General features: G+C 44.1%; 1 protein-coding gene and 1 long non-coding RNA gene across 2 annotated transcripts; both read right to left on the bottom strand.

The window, feature by feature from the left end:
* Window positions 1-3,126: 3,126 nt before the first annotated feature.
* Window positions 3,127-24,188, bottom strand: CLNS1A (chloride nucleotide-sensitive channel 1A). Its single transcript, XM_073335382.1, has 7 exons — window positions 24,012-24,188; window positions 21,889-22,025; window positions 17,829-17,939; window positions 16,010-16,120; window positions 9,049-9,222; window positions 7,085-7,169; window positions 3,127-3,749 (listed from the first exon to the last, which is right to left on the bottom strand). The coding sequence occupies exons 1-6, from the start codon at window positions 24,128-24,130 to the stop codon at window positions 7,102-7,104; spliced, it is 720 nt and encodes a 239-aa protein (XP_073191483.1). The 5' UTR covers window positions 24,131-24,188; the 3' UTR covers window positions 3,127-3,749; window positions 7,085-7,101.
* LOC140908391 (uncharacterized) lies at window positions 18,335-20,022 on the bottom strand. Its single transcript, XR_012157846.1, has 2 exons — window positions 19,349-20,022; window positions 18,335-18,394 (listed from the first exon to the last, which is right to left on the bottom strand). It is a non-coding gene; the product is annotated as an uncharacterized lncRNA (long non-coding RNA).
* Window positions 24,189-25,523: the final 1,335 nt, after the last annotated feature.

The raw sequence follows: 25,523 nt of genomic DNA on the forward strand, positions 1-25,523 counted from the left end.
CTCGTGTTTTGTTCTCAATAAAATCTGTGCTTGTATATTTTTCCTTGCATTTTAGATACACGTATTCAGAACTCACTATGAGATGACATGACTACTAACTTAATTGCCCAAACTTTCATACAATAGGACCCCAGCACACAAAATATTCACTGCTGTATTTCTGTATTCAGTAACTTAAAAACAAAAAGCCTAGCTTGCCATGTGCCAGTGTTGGGAAGGCTTCTAAGATCTTATCCACTCGGTTCTCAAGAACTCAGTTTGACTCCAAACTGATCACTGAGGTTTATTTATTAGCATAAAATCAAACACTTGAGTTGATTAGGCTCCAGGATAGAGGGTGGTTACAGGGCATACCAGATAAAGTTACAGAGCAAACCTTTTTCTTTATATACATTACATTGAATTTACTACATTCCACTGCTTTTGTTTCTCTTTTATATTAGCATGTGTTTTATTTGTATTATATTCCAAGCTTCCTGTGCTTTTTTAAGTTTGCTACCTAGCAACACATTCCCCAAGACTACAGTAGTTGTAATAAGTTAAACCACTACTACTACTACTACTAGGCTCAATGTACAAAGGGGGTGGGGGGCTGGAGGGTGCAAACTCACCTTCTGTGACATAGCTTCCCAGGGTATAATCCCACATTAGCTTGCTCTCCCTTTAAAGCATGCTTCTGTAATTTTAATTTTACTTTTATTTTAATTACATTATAAAAACCTGGTACAAAATGTAAATTTTTTTCTATTTAGCACCATAGGAGATTGTTTGAAACAGAACATATGCCAGTTAAAACAACATCCCCTGGGTTCATAGCAGAAGTGGTCCTTTTCAGCCATCACACAAGACATATCAGCACAGGCAGTTTTTACTTTACCAATGTCCCAGCATCTTAACCATATTGTGCAATTTGGAGAGTGAACCCACATGCCAGCAACTCTGTTTTACACCTGCACATCAGTATCCCTCAGGTGCAAATAGAAGTACAGATCAGTGGTTTTCCAGACCTTGCATTGCTGTGTTTGAGGAGGGAAAAACTTCCATACCCTATGGATTGCAGTGGTTTCACATTGAATTTCATGATATTTAACACTAGTTAATTCTCATTTCAGGGGTTAAAGGACAATTGTACCCACTTTCCTACTCGTGGTCACAGTTAAAAAGTGGGAGGGAGCAAGAATGGTGGAAGGGTATGAGTAAGGTCCATGTTGGTAACTCCTCTTCCCCAGCTCTGATGGATTTAGTTAGAAATGAATACTAGGTGTGTTTCTTATTCTAACAAACTCACTTCTCTGCAATCATCATTAGATAGCTGTTCAATTACACAGCTTCTGCCCATGCTGTTCCTGTTCTGTAGCTGAAAAGGTAAGAGTTTTCAACTACAATGTGATAACATTTAGAGACTACATTCTCAGTTAGTATCAATGGGTGTAGCTCCATTCATTGTCTTTAATGATCATGGCCATTGCCTTTTTCCTGTTGGCCAGTAGCTGACAGCCACAGTATCAGGACTCCTAATTTCTATCTGCAACTGTGTCACTGACTCACTGATGTAAGGCAATTCACCTAACCTCATGGTGCCTCAATTTCTCCATCTCTAAAACAGGCATAACAAGCTTGCATACAGGTGGAGTGTTGTGAAAATTAATTTTCACAGAAAAAAGAAAAACAGAAAAAGTTTAACAGGATGACTTAAAAATAAATCTAAAATATGCCCCCCCACCCAGGATTGTATTTAAAAAAAAGGCTGATTGAGGACAGATTTAACATTCATGTTGCAGTCCCAGTGGAAAATAGAATAGAAAGGAGGGAAGTGGCTACACTTGCAGTTAAACAGTGTTCAGCACTGGTTCAGCCGCACCTGTTGTCCGCAGCAGGTAAATTTCATTGTGAAAACACAATGATTGGAGGTGAACAAAGACAAATAGTTGAAGGTTACAAAGCATCATAGGAACAGAAGACGAAATTACTTGCCAGAATCTTTCTTCCCTTTTTTGAAGTCTGGTACTCTATCTCCTTTTCTCCAGTCTTCTGTGCCTTTCCAGTTCTCCATGACTTATCAAGTAATTTTCAGTTTCAAAAGCATATTAGCCAATTTGCTTACCAGCCTAAGATGCATATAAAATCTGATTTACAAGTGTTCCCAATTTCCAGATACTTGCCTATGTTCTTTACCAGTAAATGGTCTTTACTATTTTCCAACTGTGCCAGCACTTTTATCTGAACAGGCTATAAAAGACGCATCAATAATTTTAAAATAATCAAAGCTTCTTGTAATTGTTTATAATATGGTTAGAAGACCATTAATTTTACTGAAATAAGAATGCTCTACAAAGAGCAGCTATAACTAATGCATGTTATGTACACTGTAGCGGTGATTATGCCACCTGGTAGTTTCTGGTATTCCACAATAAACAAGTCATCCAGAGAGGGCAGAACCAGTTCAAAGAAAAATTCTCCTCAATACTGTGTCTGAAATAATTATAAGTGTCATAAATTCTAACCAGAAGTTTAAGAGGGGAATAGTTGTGATTGAAGCAGGTTCTCAGGTTGACTTCAGAAGAACAGATGGGTCTCTACCAACTGCTCCAGGCAGCCAAACTGACCTGCCTGCGCTGTTGCATGACTGTTCTTGCAGCTTCCCTTTGCTTCCCCATCAGAAGCCATTTTTCTGCAGGGAACATGAATTCTGTGCATGTGCAGTGGCGCAGAGTTCCCCCAGGAGTAGAATATGGAGAGGAGAGTTTATCTGGCAGAAAACTGTCTAACAAATCAGAGTGCACAATGGAGTGGGATGAAAGGCAGCCTCAGCAGATCTGTTCATTGTTCTTGGCAACCAGAATCTCCTAAACCCAGGATAAGTCACAGTGAAGGTAGCTCTACCATACCTCAGTACAGTGCATCTATACTGGGAGTTTGCATCAGTGTTGTTACAATAGTGCAAAAATCCCATATGTAGACAAGACTTTAAATGGGTTCAAGGAAAACATCCCCTTTAAAATGCACTTAATTAATACCCCTCCCACCCCATTCCTCGCAAAAAACACAAATAAGAACTGCCCAAAAAGAGCCCTGAGCAACTAAATGAGTCTTCCAAAGAAAATGATTGAAGGTTGCAACGCAAGCTTGGATTGTGAGATACAAAAGTCTAAGTTTATTAAACAATTTTGTTAATGTTTATTACAAAGAGACAAAACAAGTCTCATCTGTGGGACTTCACTCTACCCTCTCCCCTACCCAGACTCTGTCAGTAAAAAGTGACAGACAAAAGATCTGAATAGATAAAGCTAGTTACTTGGAGGGCTAAAAATTTAGTTAGTTTTGCTTTGCATCCTCAGCTGACTTTACTTTTCTTTACCAAACTCCTGTTTCTATCATACATGGCTGACTCAGTGGATAAACAGATACAAAAATATGGACAAATTCTAGGACAACCTAGAATTCTGTTCTAATTACAATTTTGTTTCTTAATTCCTAGAATTCCTACAAAGGCTTCCTAGAAACGAGCCATGATTAGCCCCATTCAAGCATTAGATAAGAGGAGTTATTGTTTTTATCTTTTAAATAAAAACCCCACGGTGGTCACAGAAATATCAAACTCTGTTTTAAGCACATCTATAAAAGCATTTACAAACATGGATGTCCATGCTTAGGTCATTAATAGAGAAGTTATTAAAGAGGTTAATTCCCAATAGTCACTGCAATGCCTTCAGTTTTACAGCTTATTCTGGAAGTGCCAGGAGAGGAATCTGAAAGATACAAGACATGGGGTTTAGATAATTGGCGTTAATGAGGTTAATAATCTTTACAAAGAAGTCTCTGAACAGCTGCTCACAACAGCCTGGGATAACTATTCACTCTCAACATGTCCTGGGCCGGATTTTCAGAAGGGTTGGGCACCTGCAGCTCACACGGACTTCAGGGGGAGTTCTGAGTGGCCAGCTGGTCTGGAAAATCAGGCTGTATACACATACTACTGCTTTAAAAATCAATATCACCAAACTGCCAGTTTCATATATACAAAATTGTTTGAATAAAATGTGAACTTTTGTAAGTGGCATAAATAAAAAACTACTCTTGACAAGACGAAGCACAAATTTCACACTTTTATCATCAAAAAGTCTCCAAGAGCTTCCTCAGGCAACTGTGACATCTCATTTGCGTAATGAACAGGGACATGCAACGTTAGTTTCACATGATGGTGTCACTTCAGAGGCATGGTGGTTCCTTGCTTTCTAAAGGATCACTGGGACGTGATGTTCCTGCAGATTGTTTGCTCAGTCTGCTTGCAATGTTAATGAAACTAAAAAGAATTAAATCTAAAATGATTTGCTCCATAGCGTACTATGAAAATCTCAGTAAACTTCCTCTTTATTACAGTAACCTACATGCCAAAAACTTGTTAGCACGGTGATTAGCAGAGACAAAGAGCTGTTTGTTCGTCACATGGATTCTGTGATTACTTGGGAGTTATTTTATAATTTCTTGTGTTTTGAACTTGGTTAAAATTACATCAGCAAACCAACCTGGTGGCCCATTCATTATAGGGCTTTTCATACCAAAGGCTCTCAAGTGCTTTAGGAAGTGACGTAATACTTAGCACTACATACACAGATCACTTTATCCACCACTGAACTGGAGCAGCTGGTTAACTGCACAGCAACAGAGGTTAGGACAGGAAGCAAAGAATAGCAAAACCAATTAACACCAGCAACACCAAGTTCTGTAACATTCTGGGGCATGTATAGTGTAGACTCAGGAAGAGAACCGCCAACTGAAGATATTATAACATAACATATGCTAGGTGCTTTGCCAGCAAAAGCATTACCAATACACAAGGCTTCTCATTTTAGGTTTTAACTGATAAACATCAATAAAACACCCGGATACAAAAAAATTAAATCAGTGTTTATCCAACACACACCAGAACTGGTTACCCAATCTGTGTTGACTTCACCCCCTTCCCAGTGCAGTTTGTTTATATAGTCCCTACTCCCAGGCTTCTACCTAAGGGCTAGTCTTCACAGAGCACTAATGCAGACTTGGCGGGCGGGGGAGGTGGGGGGTGATTTCTAAAGCACACAAATGTATTGCACATTAATTGTTCCATGTAAACTAAAAGTTCCCTAGGGTGCTTTCATTTAGTACTGTTTCAAATAGCACTATGAAGGTATACAAAGAGAAAGCCCTGACACCTGCCCTCCCCCCGATTTTTGGACATCTACACAGAGCTTTACCACCACCACCGCCCCCCTCCCCCCAAAAAACCCAACAACCCATAAGCCCTACAATACCACTTCCTAGGCGTCCTTAGATGCCTCCAATTCTACTGCTAACCCAGCCTGACCCAGCTCAGCTTACAGTGTGACCATTTGGTGGTAATGTTAGTACAGAAAGTAGCGTGGTTGCAGTGATATTACCACCACAAAGGAAACCTGCCTTTAGATGTGGCAGATGGATTCTTAATCCATGGGTTGATAGCCCTTGGAGGGAAAACACAGCTCTCAGAACTCCATCTCTATGGTAATAAGAGCGGATCTCTTCAAGGTGCAGATGCCATGGGTATCCCTGATACAGAGCGAGGAATCTGGACATAGATGGAAGAGTGACAAGAATCTTGATGTACCCGTAATAGCTCCTCTTTGAACCACTCATTGCTTCAGGAGGGTGGCAGGGCTCTGTTACAGACCTCTGAGTGGCAAAGAGTAAGGGAGGCAGAGCCCGAGTCCCTACAGCAAAGAAGAAAGAGAATGAAAGCTTACTTCAGGGCCAAGCCTCCCAGGATCAGTATGTGACCAGGGGGACATTCAAAAGCCCCCAGATAGTAGGAAGAGCTGAGTCAGATGTACAAGGAGCAGCACACAGGAAGAATAAGTAGTAGCAGGGGAGAAGAGGGTGGGAAAGCCACATATGTACTGACTGTCCACACACCAGCACCCCATAGTGATTCCCAGCCTCCCCCTTGTGCAACCCCTGTTGAGACAGCTGCCTGCCTGCTTCCTACACTTGCTAACAATTATTTTTGATTCATTTTCACTTGTCCTTTTTCAGCCATTTTTTGCACTAACTTTCGGTTAGTTTGCTGTTCCTCTCCTTTTTCCCCCCGCTCCCCAAAGGGTGACACGTTGCTTGGAGTGAGGCTGTCTAATGGTGGCTTCTTGAGGCAGGATTTTGTGCTCTTCTGGGTTGAGCAGGCCAGAGATGCTAAAGCCTATGCACTGCTGCCAGCACGTGTAAGCTGCTCCTGTGGCTGGCCACCTCAACAGCTGCTGCAGAAGCTGGAAGACAGGCAACTTTAATGGAACTGTACAAGCCCAGTGCAGAATCTGTATGTGTCAGAAGTCAATTCTTCTCATCTTTTCCCAGATTAAACTGCTACCTGCCTGCCCGCTGCCCCTCCCTCCTGGGAAATACTGGCACACTTTGTTATCCCACTAAGATCAAACAGACAGGAAGGGTGACATTGCAGAAGAGGGGACATAAAGACTTTTTTCTAGACCTGCTCCAAAGCTGAAAGCTTTCAATGACACCTCCACTAAGAAAGAAGTCCTGTGCCACCCACAGTAAAATAAGAGATAGACTTGCCACAGAGTTCTACCCCCTTGAACAGTCTGACAAATCTTGTATGTTAAAGGGGGAAAACAATAGATACCAGGGACAATAACTTCCCAGCAACAGACCCAGTACTTGTGTAGCTTCCAAGAGACTTCATGAGATCAGACAATTCACGTGACCCAAGGATCTAGATCTACCAACAGCCTAATCTACCTTTCTTTGAAGTGTGTAAGGTCAGTGCCTGAATAAGAAGGTAATTTAACCTGATCTGGCTGTTCATTTTACAGTTTAACTAGTTTCCAGAGTTTTGATAAACACTGTTATTTTTTTTTCAAAGTTGCTGTATTTCTTCTTTTACTAGAAGATACAATCCCTGGTTTATTCACAGAACTCTCAATGGTTTCCAAAGTAATTTAACACAGGGACTTATGGTCAATTCTCAATTCATCGAACTACAAAAGCATACGGCTCTGCAGGATTGAAGAACCTCACACTGAAGGCAGAAAAAAAACTAAAGGTTTAAGCTTACAGCAGCATCCAACCTCCTCAGTGATCAACTTCTGCATCTTCAAACTGCCCTGCAACCACTGGTGCTGTGTCCACCTCCATCCCATCTGAAAACAAAGTCAAGGCAATGAAATACTGCAGCACTCACAAGCTGAACACAACGTGACAAAGTCAGTGCCCTCTGCTGGTGAGAGATTAGTGATGCAGGAGATACTAATATTGTGTTGACAGTATTCTAGGCAAGTTGAAAACACAGCAACTCCCCAGACCTATTTCACCTACTCTTAGCAATACCCCTTTTAAAAACGTCAGTCAGATAATAATAAGTCACTAAATTGCATGTTATAAAGAGATGCAAGGTTGTTAAACTGCAGTTTCTATTACTCTCCTAAGAAAACTTTTTTTTAAAAAGCAAGACCCTTATTTGTTTCACAGATTTGAACATTAGACCCCTGCAACTGAGATGGACACGTGATTAGAAAGCATAACATTGCAGGTGTATATGAAGTAGTTTAGTCTCAAATAAAAATCAATCTAGGGCCTGTTCTGAGAACGTCTGACCACGCTCATTAGTCTCCCATGTAAAGCCATCATGTTGAGCAAAGTCAGGATTAGTCATTTTTTCTGAGATTTCTTGACACTGCAGCTAAATTCAGAAGATCAGCAGCCAAGGATCTATCATGGAACTAAGCAAACCCCAACCCAACCCACTCTTCAAGAACAGAGCAACAGCCAACAAAATCCAGGAAGGCTACTAAGCTTGCTCAGAACAGGTCCAAGCTGTGCCATACACGGTCCATTTTATTTCCAACATCCAGAATTTTGGGTTCAAAATCCAGACTGAACTTTGAGGTGAAGGGAGATTTCACAAGAACAAATGAGATCATATAAAAACATTTTAATACAAATGTAATGTTCCACAAGTTTGTGGATTAAAAATATACACTAAGTTAACCTATAAAAAAGGAAAGAAAATGCAAAGGTAACGCTAAATAGAGTTGTCACTCGGCTGGGTCTCTTATTGCAACCCGTCACACGTACCCAGTTACCACAGTGCTGTGCTCGGCTACAAAAAGGATGGGCTAAGGACAAAGTTTCACAGAATGTTTCAAAAGGGGTTAGGTAACGGGCAGAGGGTCCCGGGGGACAGTCAGGGGGCAGTTGGATGGGGTGGAGGTTCGGGGGGCAGGGGCGCAGTCGGGACGGGGGGTTGGGTAAGGGGCAGAGGGTCCCGGGAGGCAGTCAGGGGGCCGTTGGATGGGGTGGAAGTTTGGGGAGCATGGGGGGCAGTCGGGGTGGGGTGGGTTGGATAGGTGGTGGGATCCCGGGGGGCGGTTAGGGGTGGGGGTGTGGATAGGGGTCGGGGCAGTCAGGGGACAGGGAGCAGGGGGGGTTGGACGTTCTGAGGGGGGCAGTTAGGGGGCAGGGGCCAGGCTGTTTGGGGAGGCACAGCCTTCCCTACCTGGCCCTCCATACAGTTTCACAACCCCGATGTGGCCCTCAGGCCAAGAAGTTTGCCCACCCCCGATTTAGAAATTCTAAAAACCTTACCTGAACTGGTGCAAGCCTATATTCTGACACACACACTGCACATTTCTGACCCAGGGAAAAAGCAAGAGGTACTACCCTTTAAAGATTAAATGGCTAATAGCCCACAGCTTTTCCCCCATGTTTTCTAATATTTGTCTCCAGGTTGCTAAGATTGCATTCACAAAGCGTATAACAGTGATCGACCTACAAAATAGGTATTTTAAATGATAATGGAAATACTTACACACCAATGTAATTTTTCTTAATGTTTCAAATAATGTTATTACTCACTGTCTATACCATGAAACCGGCTTCTTTTTCCCAAACACACACAGAAGTTTATGATATTATTGCTCACAAGCCAATTTCACCATTGCTACTGCCACATAAAGCTGCATGCAGCAGGGGTCAAGAAACCTCACTACCTGTAGTCTGGTGGAAAGGGGCACGTCTCACCTTCAAACTCTCTCACTGAATCTTCTGTTCGCACTCCAGCCATGTTGTACTGGCTGCTCACAGACTGAGCTAACATGCCCTCTAATCTCTCCAAAGTGGCTTGACCCTCTGCAGTTAAGTGTGACAACCCTTCTTCATATGTGTAGAAGGAAGGGATATCGCCTTGTCCTTGTTCTGCAAAGACAAATTTGTATTTAGCAGATATGAAATTATAAGATACTAAACCACCTTAAAAAAAGATATTTCCGGACAGGGATCAGGTAACGTGTACTTATTTATTAACCAGGTAGGCTATTTTTAAACCAATAGTAAGAGTCAAACTGAAAAGGATTCACTAGCATTGACTACACAGCAGGATCTCTTGATGAAAACAACAGACCATTTAGAAAGAAATCCATACACTGTCTAAAATGCTTTTAAAAGAACTCTCTAATGAACAGCATTTTGCACTTTCATTTGCAGATCTCAACGTACTTCAATCAATACACTTCTCCTCAATGCTCCTGCAAGGCATTATAGCAGATGACAGCCCTGCTATAGTTAAGGTTCAGACCAGATTTCTGTTTAAAGCCTGAATCTTTTAAGTGCTCTAAATTCAATACAGTTACTCAGATTGCCTTGAAATTTGCAGTGCCTCATGAGAGCACAGGTTTCCATTAGTAGACCAAATCTGGGGACATTTGACCAAGGGGTTCCCGAAATACAGGTCTCCCCCATACTAAAAAAATAAAAAACCCAGCCTCTCTCTCTCTCTCTTTTTTTTTTTTTTTTTAAAGTTGACATCCTGGCAACTGATTTGTCCTTACAGATAGAGATCAAACAAGGGTGCAGATCCTTGCACCAGGATCTCAGACAATCAAGGGTTACCCTGGCAACCACCAGCCCATTGGGGAAAATCACATTAAAACTTTATTTGACAAAGATTTTGTTACTGTACTGTAGCACATCAAAACCATCGTATGCTAAATGAGATGCTAATGAAATTACAGAGCATGGGGCAGAGACTAGAAGAGGCTGGATGGCATATTGCTAAAATCTGTCGGTCAGATATTAATTTTTGGGAAAATGTATTTTGGCAAAACAATTAGATATGCAAATACGTGATGGCAAGGGAGCTGCATTTTAGAGGGTGGTGAAGTGGAAGGATTAGGGGTGAGAAGAGTCTGACCCCCCTCTTTCAGCTCCCCGCATGGGAGCCAGGTTCTGCAGGGGCTTGCCTTACTGGGAGGGGGTCTGAGCCCCTGCTGCATGCCCCACCAGTGTGAGCTGCGATCTTGGTCTCCTGCATCCCAGAGTTGTTTGCGCCCCACTCTCTTCTCCCTTGTTTGTGCGCCAGTATTTAAGGCACCTCAGCACATCTATGAAGGTCTAAACCCCCCCGTCCCTCCCCATGTGAGCTGGGATCTGAGGAAGCCCTGCCTCTCTGGATGGAAATGGGCTTAGAATGGGCATGCTCAGAACGGGCATGCTCAGAACAGATACTAAGACAACACTGCTGAGACTGGCATGAAAAGCTGGGAATGGGCACTGGGGAGTGGGGAAAAGAACATCCATGGACATGAATGGAGCCGTTCACAAGTCTCAGAGCTATTGTTTCAGGCTGTATTCAACTCCATAGGGTATTCAGCGGAGAACATCTCAGGGGGCCTATTAACACTGCCCTGAGCCTGCAACTTGGGCAGAAATCTGAGAACAAAAATTTTTCCCAAATATTCATTAAGTTGTTTTTTAATTATTATTTTGGAAAAATGTAATCTGAGTACACCAGAATATTCAGAAGATGCTGAAACCATATTTGAAAAGAAAATAAATTACACACACAAATGCTCACTGGGAGGGGAGTTGTGATTAAGGGTGCGAAAGTAGTTGGTAATATGGGAAGTGACGTTTGGGTCTACAGCAAGGGCAGAAGATAAATGGGAATGGATGGTAGAGGAGGGAAGAAGGCTTGGGGGACTCATCTCAGAGGGAAGGGGTCAGAACATAAGAACGGCCATACTGGGTCAGACCAAAGGTCCATCCAGCTCAGTATCCTGTCTTCCAGCAGTGGCCAATGCCAGGTGCCCCAGAGGGAATGACAGACTAGGTAATCATCAAGTGATCCATTCCCTGTTGTGCAAACAGAGGCTAGGGACACCATCCCTGCCCATCCTGGCTAAAAGCCACTGATGGACCTACATTCCATAAATCTATTTAGGGATTAACTGGAGTGGGAGGGGACAAGATAGGACAGGATGGACAAACTAATCCAATTTCCTTCTTTGACAGGGTTTACTGGCCTAGCAGATGAGAAGCAGTAGACATGATATATCTTGATTTTAGTAAAGCTTAAGCACACTAGGGAAATATGGTCTAGATGAAATTACTATAAGGTGGGTGCACAACTAGTTGAAAGACCGTACTCAGAGAGTAGTTATCAATGGCTCACTGTCAAACTGGGAAGATGTGGTCCTGTAGGGGTCAGTCTTGGGTCTAGTACTATTCAATATTTTTATTAGAGACTTGGATAACAGAGTGGAGGGTATGCCTATAAAATCTAGATGACTCCAAGCTGGGAGGGGTTGCAAGCAGTTTGGAGGACAGGATTAAAATTCAGAACAACTCTGAAAAAACTGGAGAATTGGTCGGAATTCAACAAGATGAATTCAATACAAGACAAGTGCAAAGTACTTCACTTAGGAAGGAAAAAAAAATGCACAACTACAAAATGGGGAATAACGGTCTAGGTGGTACCACCACTGAAAAGGATCTGGTGGCGACAGTGGGTCACAAATGGAATGTGAGTTACCAATGTGATGCAGTTGGAAAACAGGCTAATATCATTCTGGGGTGTATTAACAGGAGTGTCATATGCGAGGAATGGGAGGTAACTGTCTTGCTCTATTCGCACTGGTGAGGCCCCAGCTGGAGTACTGTGTCCAATTCTGGGCGCCATGCTTGAGGAAAGGTGGACAAAGTGGAGAGAGTCCAGAGAAGAGCAACAAAAATGATAAAAGGGTTAGAAAACCTGACCTGTGAAGAAAGGTTAAAAAAACTGGGCACGTTTAGTCTTGTGAAAAGAAGACTGAGGGGGGGGAACCTCATAACAGTTTTCAAATATATTAAAGGCTGTTATAAACGGGATGGTGATCAATTGTTCTCCGTGTCCACTGAAGATGGAACAAGTAACGGGCTTAATCTGCAGCAAGAGAGATTTAGGTGAGACATTAGGAAAAACTAAGTTCTGGAATAGGCTTCCAAGGGAGGTTGTGGAATCCCCCATCAGTCGAGGCTTTTAAGAACTGGTTGGACAAACACGTGTCAAGAATGGTGTGAATTTACTGGGTCCTGCCTCAGCACAGGGGGTTGGACTTGATTTCTCTAGGTCCCTTCCAACCCTACATTTCCATGATTCTACTACATAGGGTAGCAGAAGTTGGGGGTTCAAGGAGGAGCTCATATCAGCCCTGAGTTCTCCCCTTCTGTGTGTGTGTGTGCTGAGATCTAGAGACCCCTAATCCCTCTGCAGCGGTTTGAGACCTCTGCTTGCCTGCTACATATTCTGGAATCTGGGACACCCTGCTCCACTTAGGATGTCTGAGCCCCTTTCTCTGCCCCTCCATATGAACTGGGGTCTGATGTGCGGGGAATGAAGATAACATTAAATAAGAATCCAGAAAAAGAATAGTGAAGATACACTGTGGCCAGCCCTCCCATCCCACACACAAGTGATGCATATCGGGGAGGGGAACGGTTTGGAGGTGGTGTGAACTGGGTGGACTCAAGGTACGGCTGGCAAAGTCTGGCTGAGGCAGGGGCAGGAGTCCCAACTGGAGGTAGGTTAGTGGGAGTGACTGCCCAGTTCAGCATGCAGCTGGGGCTACATAACCCAGGTAGCATGCAGCCCTCCAGCAAGCTGCAGCATAGGGAAGAAGATTGCACTGTAAAAAGTTGCTCCTTGCTAACTAATGGTTTCATGAGAAGGGGAGGGGAATTGGAAGTGTTGGCGGGGGGGGAGGAGGGGAAGCTACACATTGTGGGGAATGGTGGGGCAGGGAGAAGGAGACACACACCAATCTTTTCTCACATGCTTAAAGTTATGGTGATAACCATATAAAACACATGGTAAAAGACAAAAACCACTATCTCCCCTGGGCGAACACATTTCACAAAAAGATTACTCCGCATCCGACTTCTCACTTCTTGTCCTCAAAGGAAACCTGTCAGAGGCAACTAGTGAGAGGGACACAAAGGGGGCACCAGCTAAAGGGGGGCACGTGACCTCCCCATGTGACTCATCCCCACCCCCCAAGTGACTCGTCCCTGCCCCGCCTCCAGTCCAGGACCCCCGCACTCTCCCCATCTCACATTACCTGGCAGGGGAGAGGGGCTCTGCTCCAGTCCCCCTGCACGTCCCAGGCAAGCAGCGTGGCCAGAGGCTGCCTGGGAGAGTCCAGCCGCTGCGTGCCGAACCAGGGCTCTTCCCATCCAGCTCTGGCCCTGCCCCTTCATCTCCGCAGCTGCCAGCCTTGCCCACCTCCCCACTCCACTATAACAAAACATGTAGGAGGGGGAGGAGCACTGCAGAATCACATGGCAACCATGTGGCCTAGTGGAAAGACCACTGGACAGGGACTATCCCTAGCTCTGCCACTAGCTTGCTTGGTGACCTTGGGCAAGTCACTTCATCTCTCCATGCCTCAGTTTCCCAACTGTAAAATAGGGATAAGGATGTGAAGCTGTTTGAGATCTACTGATGAAAGGCACTGCATAAAAGCTAGGTCTTTTGATTATTACCTAGCCACAGCTGCATACAAACTGCAAACCTTGGTGAGAACTACAATTGCCTAATTGACCACTAATGCTTACCCACAACATTTCTCTATTTAAAAAAATAGGAAATTAAATGGCAAAAAATTCACTAGCACGGAGTTAAGGCTGCCCAGTGATAGCTCATGCCCTTCCTGAATACTGAGTTCAGCAAAACTCAAACTTCTGAAAACTAGGAAAGAGAGTGTAAGGTAATTGCCCAGGCTACCTTAACTCTGCCCTCTTTCAGCGATGCCCCAATACACCCAGAATACACACTGCCTTCTCACTCTAAACGACAGGCGTTACCTGCACTTGCCATACGCTCAAACACTGAGCCTACTCCCCTGACAGAATACCACACCTGTAAAATTTAACAACTATTTCATACCATTTTATAACCCCTTCCCACTCACTCACAGAATACCATCTCCACCTACACTCTCCTTTACTCCTCATTAAATCCAGACTGTTCTCGTACCCTATCTCACTACTGACAATACCCAGGGCAAAAAAAGGCCCCAGTGCCCTGTTGCTAACACAACCTACACAGTTCTTCACTGAAACAATGCAGACCTCGAGGTATATTTCCTGTGACCACACACATGGGGGGACTCAGCTCCAGATCTCCTCATATCACAATCATTGCTCTTCCAATCTGCTTTGACTTATTCCTCCCTGATTCAATACAGTTACACCTAAAACAGTAAATGCATAAAATTCCCAGGGACTAAAACCAACTCCAGGGGAGCAGAGTTAAATTGTGTGGGCATTTACCTTAATGCTGTATGTCCTTGTTTTCAGAAGTTTGAGTTTTGCTGAACTCAGCATTTGGAAAGAGCACAAGCTATCACTGGGCAACCATAACCCTGTGTTAAAGTCTTTTGCCATTTAATTACATTTTACATACAAAATATGTTAAGAGAACAGTAAGGTTGCAAAGTCGAACACTCAACATTTAGGAAATCCCAGAACCAGGGGGCCTGTGCAACCTTAATTCAGCCCCTTGCACATTTGGATTCTAGTACAATCTTTAATTATATGACCACATATCTCCCCACACAAGATGCACAGGATTAACGGTGTTCAGGGAATGAATCAGAGTTGTGTATTGAAGGAGACTGTGGTCTGTAGGGGCCCCACTTCCCTTGTTGCAGAAGTTGGAAGGTGTGTAGTGAATGAGGCAGGGGGATTTCAGGAAGAGAAAGGATGGTCTCATGGTTAAGGCCGTTGAATGCTGTCCTGGAGAAGTTAATTTTATCCCAGTCTCTGCCACAAAGTTCCTATGTGATCCAAGGAAAGTCACTTAAACCGAGCTTATAATAAACTTCAAACTGCTAGAAACTTTACAAAATAGTTAGGAATAATACTTCCTGGTATACAAAGGAGGAAACAGAAATCAGTTGTCCAAGCTCTCCAGGAAAACTGTGTAATAGTGGAGAACAGAACCTACCTTTCCCGTTCTGTGCTTCAATCACACACACACTCCCTGAAAGTTCCCTTTATTACCATTTCTGGACCAGACTTCAATTGGCATTATTTACATGAGCAAATGCTTTATTTTAAGCAAGTGCTTTGCTGAATCAGGACCTTTTACCACTGACTCTTCCACAACATGGCTGGAACCACCTAGCAGTTATTGCCACGTAGAATCCCATCTCCAGCAAAGCAAGTTGCAGGTCATACCTCTGGAAGCAGGAGGAGCCTGAATCAGAGGAGAGCTGCTAGACAGGTCAAGTAGAGAAAGCTAGTGTGGTGCTATCAAGGGACTCTAAGAGTGTGTGTAAACTAACAGTCCACTACACATTGTGTTCAAGTGACCAAGCCATAGGGTAGGTGTTGAAATCACATTAGCTTGTTGACTGGGAAGGCTGCTGTCAGTGTCTTGATGCTTCTGAGAATACAAACAAGGCTGTGTTTGGATTTTTGCTGAACTCCAACTAACACGCTACAGTCCAATTAGTGATTTTCTGCTCATTTCTGAGCTTCTACGCCCCAGAAGTACAATAGAAAAAATTATTTACATTTTTAAAATATAGATACCACCAGTAACAGCCAAGGAACTTCTTCTAAAAATACAATAGACACAATTCTTAACCTGAGAAAGGCCTTCTAAGACAGGCTCCAGATACACAAAAGTTGGTAGGAATTTAAATGGTAGCTTATCACTAACCATGGGCTTCCACGTCATACTCCTCCCCTTCGTAATCATTGTCTGAATCTTCATCTTCAGGGTCTGGGTGTAGGGCTTGGCATTCGCACATTGCTGAAAACATAGCTTCCACTGTAAAAACAAATCACACAGAATTTTCCCATTGGTGAATGGCCAAAACAGCTCTATAGACACATTCCAAGGCCAGATGGGACCATTGTGATCATGTAGTCTGACCTCCTGTGTAACACAGACCATAGAACTTCCCCAAAATAAATCCTAGAGCAGTTATACATTAGTAGGGACGTGACAAAGATACTTGTTTTAACCAAACACTAAATATCTGCCCCTAAAAAAGGATGGATAGTAAATATAAGTCTTCAGACTGGGAGGGGTCTTCATCACATACATGGCAGCATCCAGGAGTGGTGAAAGGGCAGAGTAACAGAACCCCCCCACCCCAATACACCATGACAGCACTCAGGAGGTTCTGGGGTGGGAGAGGAGATCAGAGAGCGAAGAAAATAGGAATTCTCCTTCACTAAAGCAGCCACTGAATTAAAATTAAAAGTTACACTATACTAAGATTACAAACTCGCAAGCAAATTAAGTTACTGCTTTTTAGATATTTCCCTTGATAGTCTCTAAAGTCATCACAGGGATGAGAGATAAAAGTTCTGTCATGGATTAGAAATCATCTGAGACACAGAACAGAGTAGGAATAAAAGGTCAGTTTCCAGCATGGCAAGAAGTTAACAGCAGGGTGCCCCAGGAACCCATACTGGGCAGGGAGGTTAATATATTTTTGAATGATCTGAAAGTGGACAGGCGGAGAACAACATTTGCATACAACACAAAATTCTCTTTAGTCAAGACAGAAGACGACCAAGGAATGCCAGAGACACATAAAAAAACTAGGAGAATAGGCACACTGTAAACCTTTTTCCCTGCACTTATGCATTTTTGAGTTTAGACTCACTGTAAATACCCAAAAAGAAAGCCTACGTTTCACCCCTACAGAAAATTTCATCCCAATTTGCAGCAGTCAAGAAAGAAAAACAATGTTGGGACATATAAGGAATGACAGAAAAATACTGAAATCACTTTCCATAGATCAAGGGCACTCATTCACCCGGAATGTTGTGTTCATATATTGTCACCGTATCTCAGAAGAGACAGAGGGGAACTAGAAGAGGTTCAGAAATCGGCAATGGAAGTTGTTAGAGGTATGGAAAGACTGCCACAAGAGAGATTAAACTAACAGTAGTTAATGAACACATTTGTTACACTAGTAAAATGGCATTGTAGATGAATTAGGAGTTGCAGACATGTAGTCTGGTTATTCTCAGAATTATTATTCATCAGATATAGTCTGGGTATTCTTAGAAATGTTATTCAGCTACAAACTGCAACTGTACTAGAATACTCATTGAAAACTGACTGCCCAACACATCCCAGCCTTAACTGAGATACTAAGACTGACAATAAATTAAGCACAATCTACTTAAGGCTATTTCTAGAAAGGCAGAAGTCTAATAGTTACCAAAGGGTAGTGGGAGTAGGGTGACCAGATGTCCTGATTTTATAGGGACAGTCCCGATTTTGGGGTCTTTTTCTTATACAGGTGCCTATTACCCCCCCACACCTCCTGTCCCAATTTTTCACACTTGCTGTCAGGTCACCCTAAGTGGGAGTCATGTCACTTGACCACTCTGTACCTCAACTCCCCATATGCGTCAAGTCCCTACCTCAAAAGGGTAGGATGGCTTAACTCAGTGTTCATAAAGAGCTTTGAATCTCTTAACAAAAAGCTATACCATTATCTTATTTCTTTACTTACAGGCTGATTTGTCACTGGGTACAAATCTGAATTCTGCAATTGGTTCATCATCATCATCACTGTCTTCCTCCTCTTCCCCTTCAGCCATGGGAGTTTCTTTTGGCTCTTCCTCTAAGGAATTCAAGTGTTCAAAAGAAATCTAAATGTTTGCATTTCCCCAAATTCTGGCCCACTTGTTCTTTTAATGCACATACATATTACATATATAACAGAATCAGGGACCTGGTTCCAAAATGAAGCAACAGTACCAGTGTCCCATAATAGAACTAAAGTCACATAAAGAACACACAGGCAAAGCATAGCTAAGGCCCTTGTCTGCTCTGCCTCTTAGGAATTTATAGGATGTCAATCACCATAATATCCTGGAATAGCACTGTAATTGAGCCCCTTTGCCTTACTTCTATTTGTAGTATAGGCAGGCCCAAATAAATGACTAAGGCCATGTCTATGCTAGCATCACAACTGTCTGAGTTACAACCATACTTACATATTTTTTTGCAAGTGTCCCCACTCTGTGTCCAATGGGGCAAGGGTTTCTCTTCTTCTAAATGCAGCCTATAGCATAGCTTTAAAACGATAATAGAAAAAGACACTCATCTACATGGGAATGCTTGTTTTCACCAGTCTAGCAGTTTCCCTGAACAATGTGGATTGGGAATTTTTTCCCCCTATACTGTAACATCAAGGGTTATAGAGAAACCACAGTCCAGTCTGGTCAAGGAAACTGACCTAGACTCTTCCTAAAAACAACTGTGTTCAAAATATGGTTTTGTCTCTATATGCATGATAATTTCCAATTATAAGAATGACAGTAAGTAATTACTTGATATACCATGTTTATTTTATAGTGCTGTGATACAGTCCCCATTAAATCAGTCAGCTTTTTGGATTGGCCCAGTAACGACAGAGTTAACCCATGTTCGATTTCTGATCTCGCTGCTCCTTTTGCTAGGCAGGCACAGGTGGTGGAAGTGGTGGGTAGGAAGCATGCTCAGCCTCCAAGGAGCAGGTGTGGGTGGGTGCCTCATGACTTCTATGAGTGAAGTCTCTGGACAACTAAGAAGCAGTGCTGAGAAACTCTACAGAGATTCATGTTAGAGCAGTGGTTCTCAAACTGTGGGTCGGGATCCCAAAATGGGTCACAACCCTGTTTTAATGGGGTCACAGGGCTGGCGTTAGACTTGCTGGGGCCCTGAGCCGAAGCCCGAGCCCCACTTCCCGGGACTGAAGCCCGAGGGCTTCAGCTGTGGGGCTCAGGTTACAGGCCCCCTGCCGAGGTTGAAGCCCTTGGATTTCGGTTTGCCGCCCCACCTGGGGTGGTAAGGCTTTGGCTTTGCCTCGCCCCCCTCATGGGGCTCAGGTTTTGGTCTCCCCTCCTACTGCTGTTGTGTAGTAATTTCTGTTTCAGAAGGGGGTCTCAGTGCAATGAAGTTGAGAATCTGTGTTAGAGGCCTGCTGCATTTTTACATCTACTGAAATAAATAAAATAAGGAAGATGGCTGTAACATGGAGCCTTGTACCTGGAAGGTTTAGCATAGGGGTACAAACTAAGCCCACATCCCAGGAACTGCAGATTTTCTAAAGGAATATGGATCAAGTCCAGCAAGGCATCCATTTCCATGAAGAGCGTCTTGTACCACCAGAGCCCAGAAATTCTGCAATGTAGTAATGTCAAGACTCAAAACAAGCCAGCAGAGTGTCCACTGGCTACCTCCAAAAATAAAGGATTCAAGGAGACTACCCAACACTTTGCAGGCTGACATCAGCAGGCAAATCTCACGATTGTGGTGCCCAGCTGCTTGTTCTCAGTTATATCAATCTCATGCTAACCACTTTATAAAACACAAAGATGCTCACAGGCACACACAACTCACTTGGAGTATGACAAAACTTCCAGAGAAAATACTATGGACCTTAACCAGCCACGCTACACAAAACATGGAAATTCCGGCAATAATTGAAGCAGTGAGGTTTTGCTTTAATGCCCTGAATTCCAACCAGCAGATAGCAGCAATATGGTGTTACATACCAGGAATGGACTGGAAAACTAATTGTTCAGGTTTCCACAGGCTATAGAAGATTTACTGTAGCCTGAGTTTGCACGGAAAAATAGCCAAATTGCTGTTACAACACAGGGGAATCTCTCCAGGTAAATTTCAGAGTAGCAGCTGTGTTAGTCTGTATCTGCAAAAAGAACAGGAGTACTTGTGGCACCTTAGAGACTAACAAATTTATTAGAGCATAAGCTTTCGTGGGCTACAGCCCACTTCATCGGATGCATAGAATGGAACATATAGTAAGACATATACATATATATAAATAAAATAGCTTCTCACAATTTGTATGGTAACTTCCAACTTATCTGCATGTGTGTGTATATATAATCTTACTATATGTTCCATTCTATGCATCCGATGAAGTGAGCTGTAGCCCACGAAAGCTTATGCTCTAATAAATTTATTAGTCTCTAAGGTGCCACAAGTACTCTTGTTCTTTCTCCAGGTAGAAGCAGCTCTAGGTTCCCATGTGGTAATGCCAAAATTAAGAGCTTACCCTTATTTATTTATTTAATTCAAGAAGTTTACAAAGCTTTTTCTCTAACCTAGATTCACTCAACATTTTGGAAGAAGCGTAGTTAGAAAGAGAAGGATTACAGAACTTGAATAAAAAAATATATACATTGTCCATTTCTCCCTCACACGCTATCTGAACAAGGTTCAGTGGAATGACTGTCTTTTTGTATTAACAAGCAATAGGCTCCTTAAAATATACCTTAAACAGACATTATCAAAGCTGGGACACTTAATAATTTAGCTACCAAACTGCTCCTTTCCCTCCTCATTTGCTACCTGCACCTACTATGATGTTAGTGGGCTTCTTTCTTAAGGAAGCACTAAAAAAAAAGACTTTAAAAGGAAATTTGCGAAAAATATGAACTGTGCACACACTGTTGCTTCTTTAAGATGCATAAAAGTAGCACAAAAGACTCAGCCCAAAAACATTTTTTTATAAGTAGAAATCCATGTCTTGTCTAACCAGGAAGACTGTTAAATAGAGTATTTATTACTACATTATTACAAGTAAAGTTATGACATCAGAATCTTTAACAGTTCGAAAGCTGAAGCAAGTGACTGGAGAGTGGGGAAAGAGGAGAGATTTTTAGTCAGTCTATTTAAAACTTACTTTTAGTTTGTCTTCGTTAACACTTATTTAACTGCAAAGGACGAGTGTTGTGGAGAAAAAATGTTTTTGTTAAAAGAATACAACACCCTACCCTTTCAGCAGAAGTTCATCATATAAGAGCTCCAAAATCCCCAAAAGCACCTCGAGAAAGACAGACTTATCAAACCTGGTATTTCTAAAGGGGTTTAAAAAAAACACCACTTTCAGGTCTCCTTTCTAGATCATGAAGAAACAAGAAAGAGCATAAGACTTAGTTTTCTTAAAAACCTCTGTGGGACAGCTTTAAAGATTCAGTAATACGCTTCATACCATAAATTGCTCTTACACACCTGAAAGAATTCTGAATGAAGGCTTCCAGCGTAATTTCAAATCGCAGGCATGCAAACACCCATTCACTACCCAGAGGAAGGGAAGGAGTAGAGTAAGGGGAAGCAGTGGAGGAAAAGGGCACGAACACAAGTATCAAAGGAGCAGATAAGCAGGTTTTTATTCTGTTTAAATAGGACAAAGAGAGAAGGAACAACTAAAAACTGAAGTTTAATAAGAATACTCTCCTGCTATACATTTTAACAGGTCAAGAGGCAGGGTAGAAAATGTGAATAGTAAAAGTGTACAGTCAGGCTTCCAGAAAAGGCACAGCCTTTAAGAAAAGGAAAGTAATGGGGTAGAGTGTTTGAAATAAAAATAAAAAATTTAAAAACAAAAAAAACAAAAAAACCCCAAGGCCTGACACTTTTAAATCTCAATTTCCTCACTGTTCATTATGAACAGTTCAAGTGACAAATTACCCCAACAGGAAGACCATTTTCATTTCAGTTAGTTTACTGAACTACAAAAGGAAGGAAGAAGAGTATGTAACAATACAGACATACCATACCTTCAAATTTGGCATTCACCATGACATACAAATGTTCCCATGGATAGGCATTTAGGTCCCTGGAGACAGCATGTAAACTTATGGTGGGATAGTCCAAAGAGAAACCCAGTCCAGACTTATCTAACCATGAGAGGCGACTGGAAAAAAAATAAGTCAAATTAAACAACTCCAAAGAAGTTCTGAGTCATGTGACTCAACCTTACAGATGAAGTTCAACAAATCAGAAACAATAAAATCTACGGAAGAGATACTGTAGGCAGCACTCATCCCACTTAGAACTGAACAAAGGCCCAAGAACTATGCTAACAGGTCCTTGTGTTTAAAATGAGACAACTTGTGGTCACAGATGCTATAACATTTTTTTTTTTTTTTTTAACAAGAGATGGAGTGTGAATCCAAGTGTTCTGGACAAGTTTCATCTTGGATTAATACATTCTGATACATTTCATTTTCTGTCCTTTACTCCTATATGTGCTGTTGATATCTTGCACCCCAGAGGTAGCTGCACCAATCCATGAGTATAGTCCATACCTCAGTTTGTAAAGTGCTTTGTGATCTTTCAAAACAAAGAGATCATCATAAAATAAGATCTTCCAGAAGTTGTGGTGAGGATAACAAATGCAACATCAATACAGCTTACATCAGTGAGTGTAAATGAGTTTCTATGGGACACCAGGAAGAAACAGGATTTGATGAGGTGGGGAATCACTTTCCTAATTATGATAGGCAAGCTGTTTCTTTCCTAAGTTTTAAATGTTGACAGCTGTCAAAGCACTGAGTCTGTACTTGGATCTAATGCCTCATTGTATTCAGCAGCGCCTGGTTCTCCCACACTATGGAACTCCAGTAATGTAACTGGAGTGCATACTGGCTCATTCTATTCATTGCTAGTAAATGGTTCTGGTAGAAGCCTCCCAACACACTATATGAGGAAGCAGGGAGAAATATTTGTGTAGACCTCAGACAAAAGTCTATTGAAAGCAAAGTAAAAGGCGCAACTCAGTATTATGCATAAATACCACACCTAAACTTAGCTAAACTTAACTTGGCTTAGCTACGTTGCTCAGGACAGAGTGACGGCAGCACAATTACCTGGTTTATAACTTGGATTTCAGCACAGATAGCTAGTTTACTTATTTCAGAGTAACAGCCGTGTTAGTCTGTATTCGCAAAAAGAAAAGGAGTACTTGTGGCACCTTAGAGACTAACCAATTTATTTGAGCATAAGTTTTCGTGAGCTACAGTCTCTAAGGTGCCACAAGTACTCCTTTTCTAGTTTACTTAAGAAGTGTGTCTCTAAGCTCCCCAGGGCAGTTCTACAGCACTGGGCATAGTCAGCAGTTAAATGAGGAAGAGCCGTGCACAGAAAGGCAGAGAAGCAGATCTCTGTACAAGAGTCCAAGAAGAGAGCCCTAGCCAGAGCGAGAGAGAACATCCTGGGATAGCCTAGAGATGGAGCCTAGAGATGGAGGGACCGGGAGCAGACTGGCAGGCTGGAAGCGCTGCTCCACACTGTGTCTAGGTTGCGGGCACAAGGCTCTGAGCCAGCAGTGGGCTTCAGGCACACAGCGAGCATCCCCAGAGCAGCACTGGGCATCCACGCGATTCCCAACACAGCCTCCATGCCCAACACGCTATTGCAGACCGCTACTGCTCGGATAAACACCCTGCAAGGGGCGAGAGCACTGAGCTCTGAAAGTAGAAGTCTGAAAACGGAGCAGCCCCACCGCACCAGGGCCCGCCCCGGCCAGGTCCCCTCGCCCGGGCCTGCCCCCCCCCGCCGCCGCCAGGTCTCGACCCACCCCACCCGCCGCCGCCCGTCTCCTCGCCAGGGCCCACCCCGCCCCCAGGCCAGGTCTCCTCACCAGCCTCCCCCCCGCCCTGGCCAGGTCTCGCCCCCGCTCCCCGGCCAGATCTCCTCGCCAGGCCCCCCCCCGGGCCCAGGTCTCGCCAGGCCAGGTCTCCTCGCCCCCCAGGACAGATCTCCTCGCCAGGCCCCCCCCCGGGCCCAGGTCTCGCCCCCGCCGCCCGGTCTCCTCGCCCGGGCCCAACCCACCCATCGCACCCCCAGCCAGACGCCGCGCCTCACTCGCCCCTCCCCCCAGCGGCTCCCCGGGCCGCACCTCTCGGCGATGTACAGCGTCCCGGTGCCCAGCCCGCGACCTCCCAGCACCGCCTCAGTGTCGGGCTGCTGCTGCCGGACCCCCTCGGCCGGCGGCGGGAACCGCTTCAGGAAGCTCATGGCAACCGTCTCCCTCCGCCCGCCGCTCCGAGCCAGGCCGCCGGAAGCGGAACCGCCGCTCTGGCCATCGATATGCCGAGGCCCGAGCCGCTCTAGGCAGCGCTCTATGGTGAGGAGGCGGAGCGCTCGGCCGCGGGCGTTCCAGTACCCCCACCCCGGGGGCGTCACGTGCCCTGCTGTGTTATTGTAGGGTCTCCTGCCAGGGGAGCCGCTTGGGTCCGCGGCACCTTACAGGCGGAGAGGCGTAGCGGAGCATAAGCCTTCGTGGGTGAACACAGGGGTGCATGCAGGCATCCCACGCAGGGGGTCTTCACCCACGAAAGCTTCTGCTCCGATACACGTCTGCTAGTCTGTACGGTGCCACAGGGCGCTTTGCCGCCGCTGCCCGGGGAGGCTCGTCTCCCAGCTGGTACTGGGCCAGACCCCACGGGGCTTGGTCCAGACTGGCCCAAGGTGCTAGGGGCCTGCGGTCGCACCAGGCGGTGGGTCACTCCAGTGCCGGCAGCAGGGGGGGAACGGCCGGGAACACGGGAGGGCCCATGCCCCGGCCGCCCTGGAGGGTCATGCTACGGAGCCCTGTCTCCACAGCAGCAGCCAGTGCTGAGCACGCAGGAACTAGGGCAGGAGCGTGAAGACACATAAACCCTGCAGGGGGGAGGCCAGGTCTACACACAAAAATAAGTTGGCTTTACTACATTGCTCAGGGATGTGAAAAATCCACACGAGTGGTATAGTTAAGACGACCTCAAACCCTCCCTCCCCCCGTGGACAGGGTTAAGTCAAGAGAAGAATTTGTGTTGATTTAACTATCAGTTCCTGGGACTGTGGATTACGTATACCCAACAGGAGACAGCCCCTGCGGCAATAGCACATTCAGGGACCTTCTACCAACCCCTCTAGGAAACCACCCGATGTGACACGTGCAAGAGAAATGCATGTTATAGACTCCTGTGAAACACAACAATGAAGGAATGAGAAAGCTGAGCCCCTGGAGCCTGATTTTATTTCTACAGAATACAAATAATTGCTATTGTCTTACATAGGAATTACTCTTATTCTATGGCAGGAAAATAGGATCCCAAAACATGACAGTTAACACTCTTAGCTCTCAACATAAAATAGCACAGGACCTTTAACAATCTGTTCGACCCAAAGACACCCAGTCCTTACGAACAGAGGTGGAAAAAATCATTGCGGAAATTTATTCATTCAGGTGCAAAGAGCCACTGTGGTGGTGATGACGGAACTTACGAGATTTCATGCACACACCACAAAAAAAGATAGTGACAAGCAAAGTTTTACAATGCAGCTTTGGAGTTGCCTCTGTTTAGGGAGAGGGCCCAGTGCTGCTCCAGGTTAGCCGCTAGTTTCAGGTACACTAGATACAGCAGCG

Source organism: Lepidochelys kempii, chromosome 1 (assembly GCF_965140265.1).
Source record: "Lepidochelys kempii isolate rLepKem1 chromosome 1, rLepKem1.hap2, whole genome shotgun sequence".
Lineage (NCBI taxonomy): Eukaryota > Metazoa > Chordata > Testudines > Cheloniidae > Lepidochelys > Lepidochelys kempii.

Coding starts and splice junctions, on each gene's coding strand:
- CLNS1A (XM_073335382.1), bottom strand. CDS start 24,130: ATGAGCTTCCTGAAGCGGTTCCCGCCGCCGGCCGAGGGGGTCCGGCAG. Junction 22,026..24,011: donor ACGCTGTACATCGCCGAGAG/GTGCGGCCCGGG, acceptor TTTTTTTTCCAG/TCGCCTCTCATGGTTAGATA. Junction 17,940..21,888: donor GGTGAATGCCAAATTTGAAG/GTATGGTATGTC, acceptor TGAATTCCTTAG/AGGAAGAGCCAAAAGAAACT.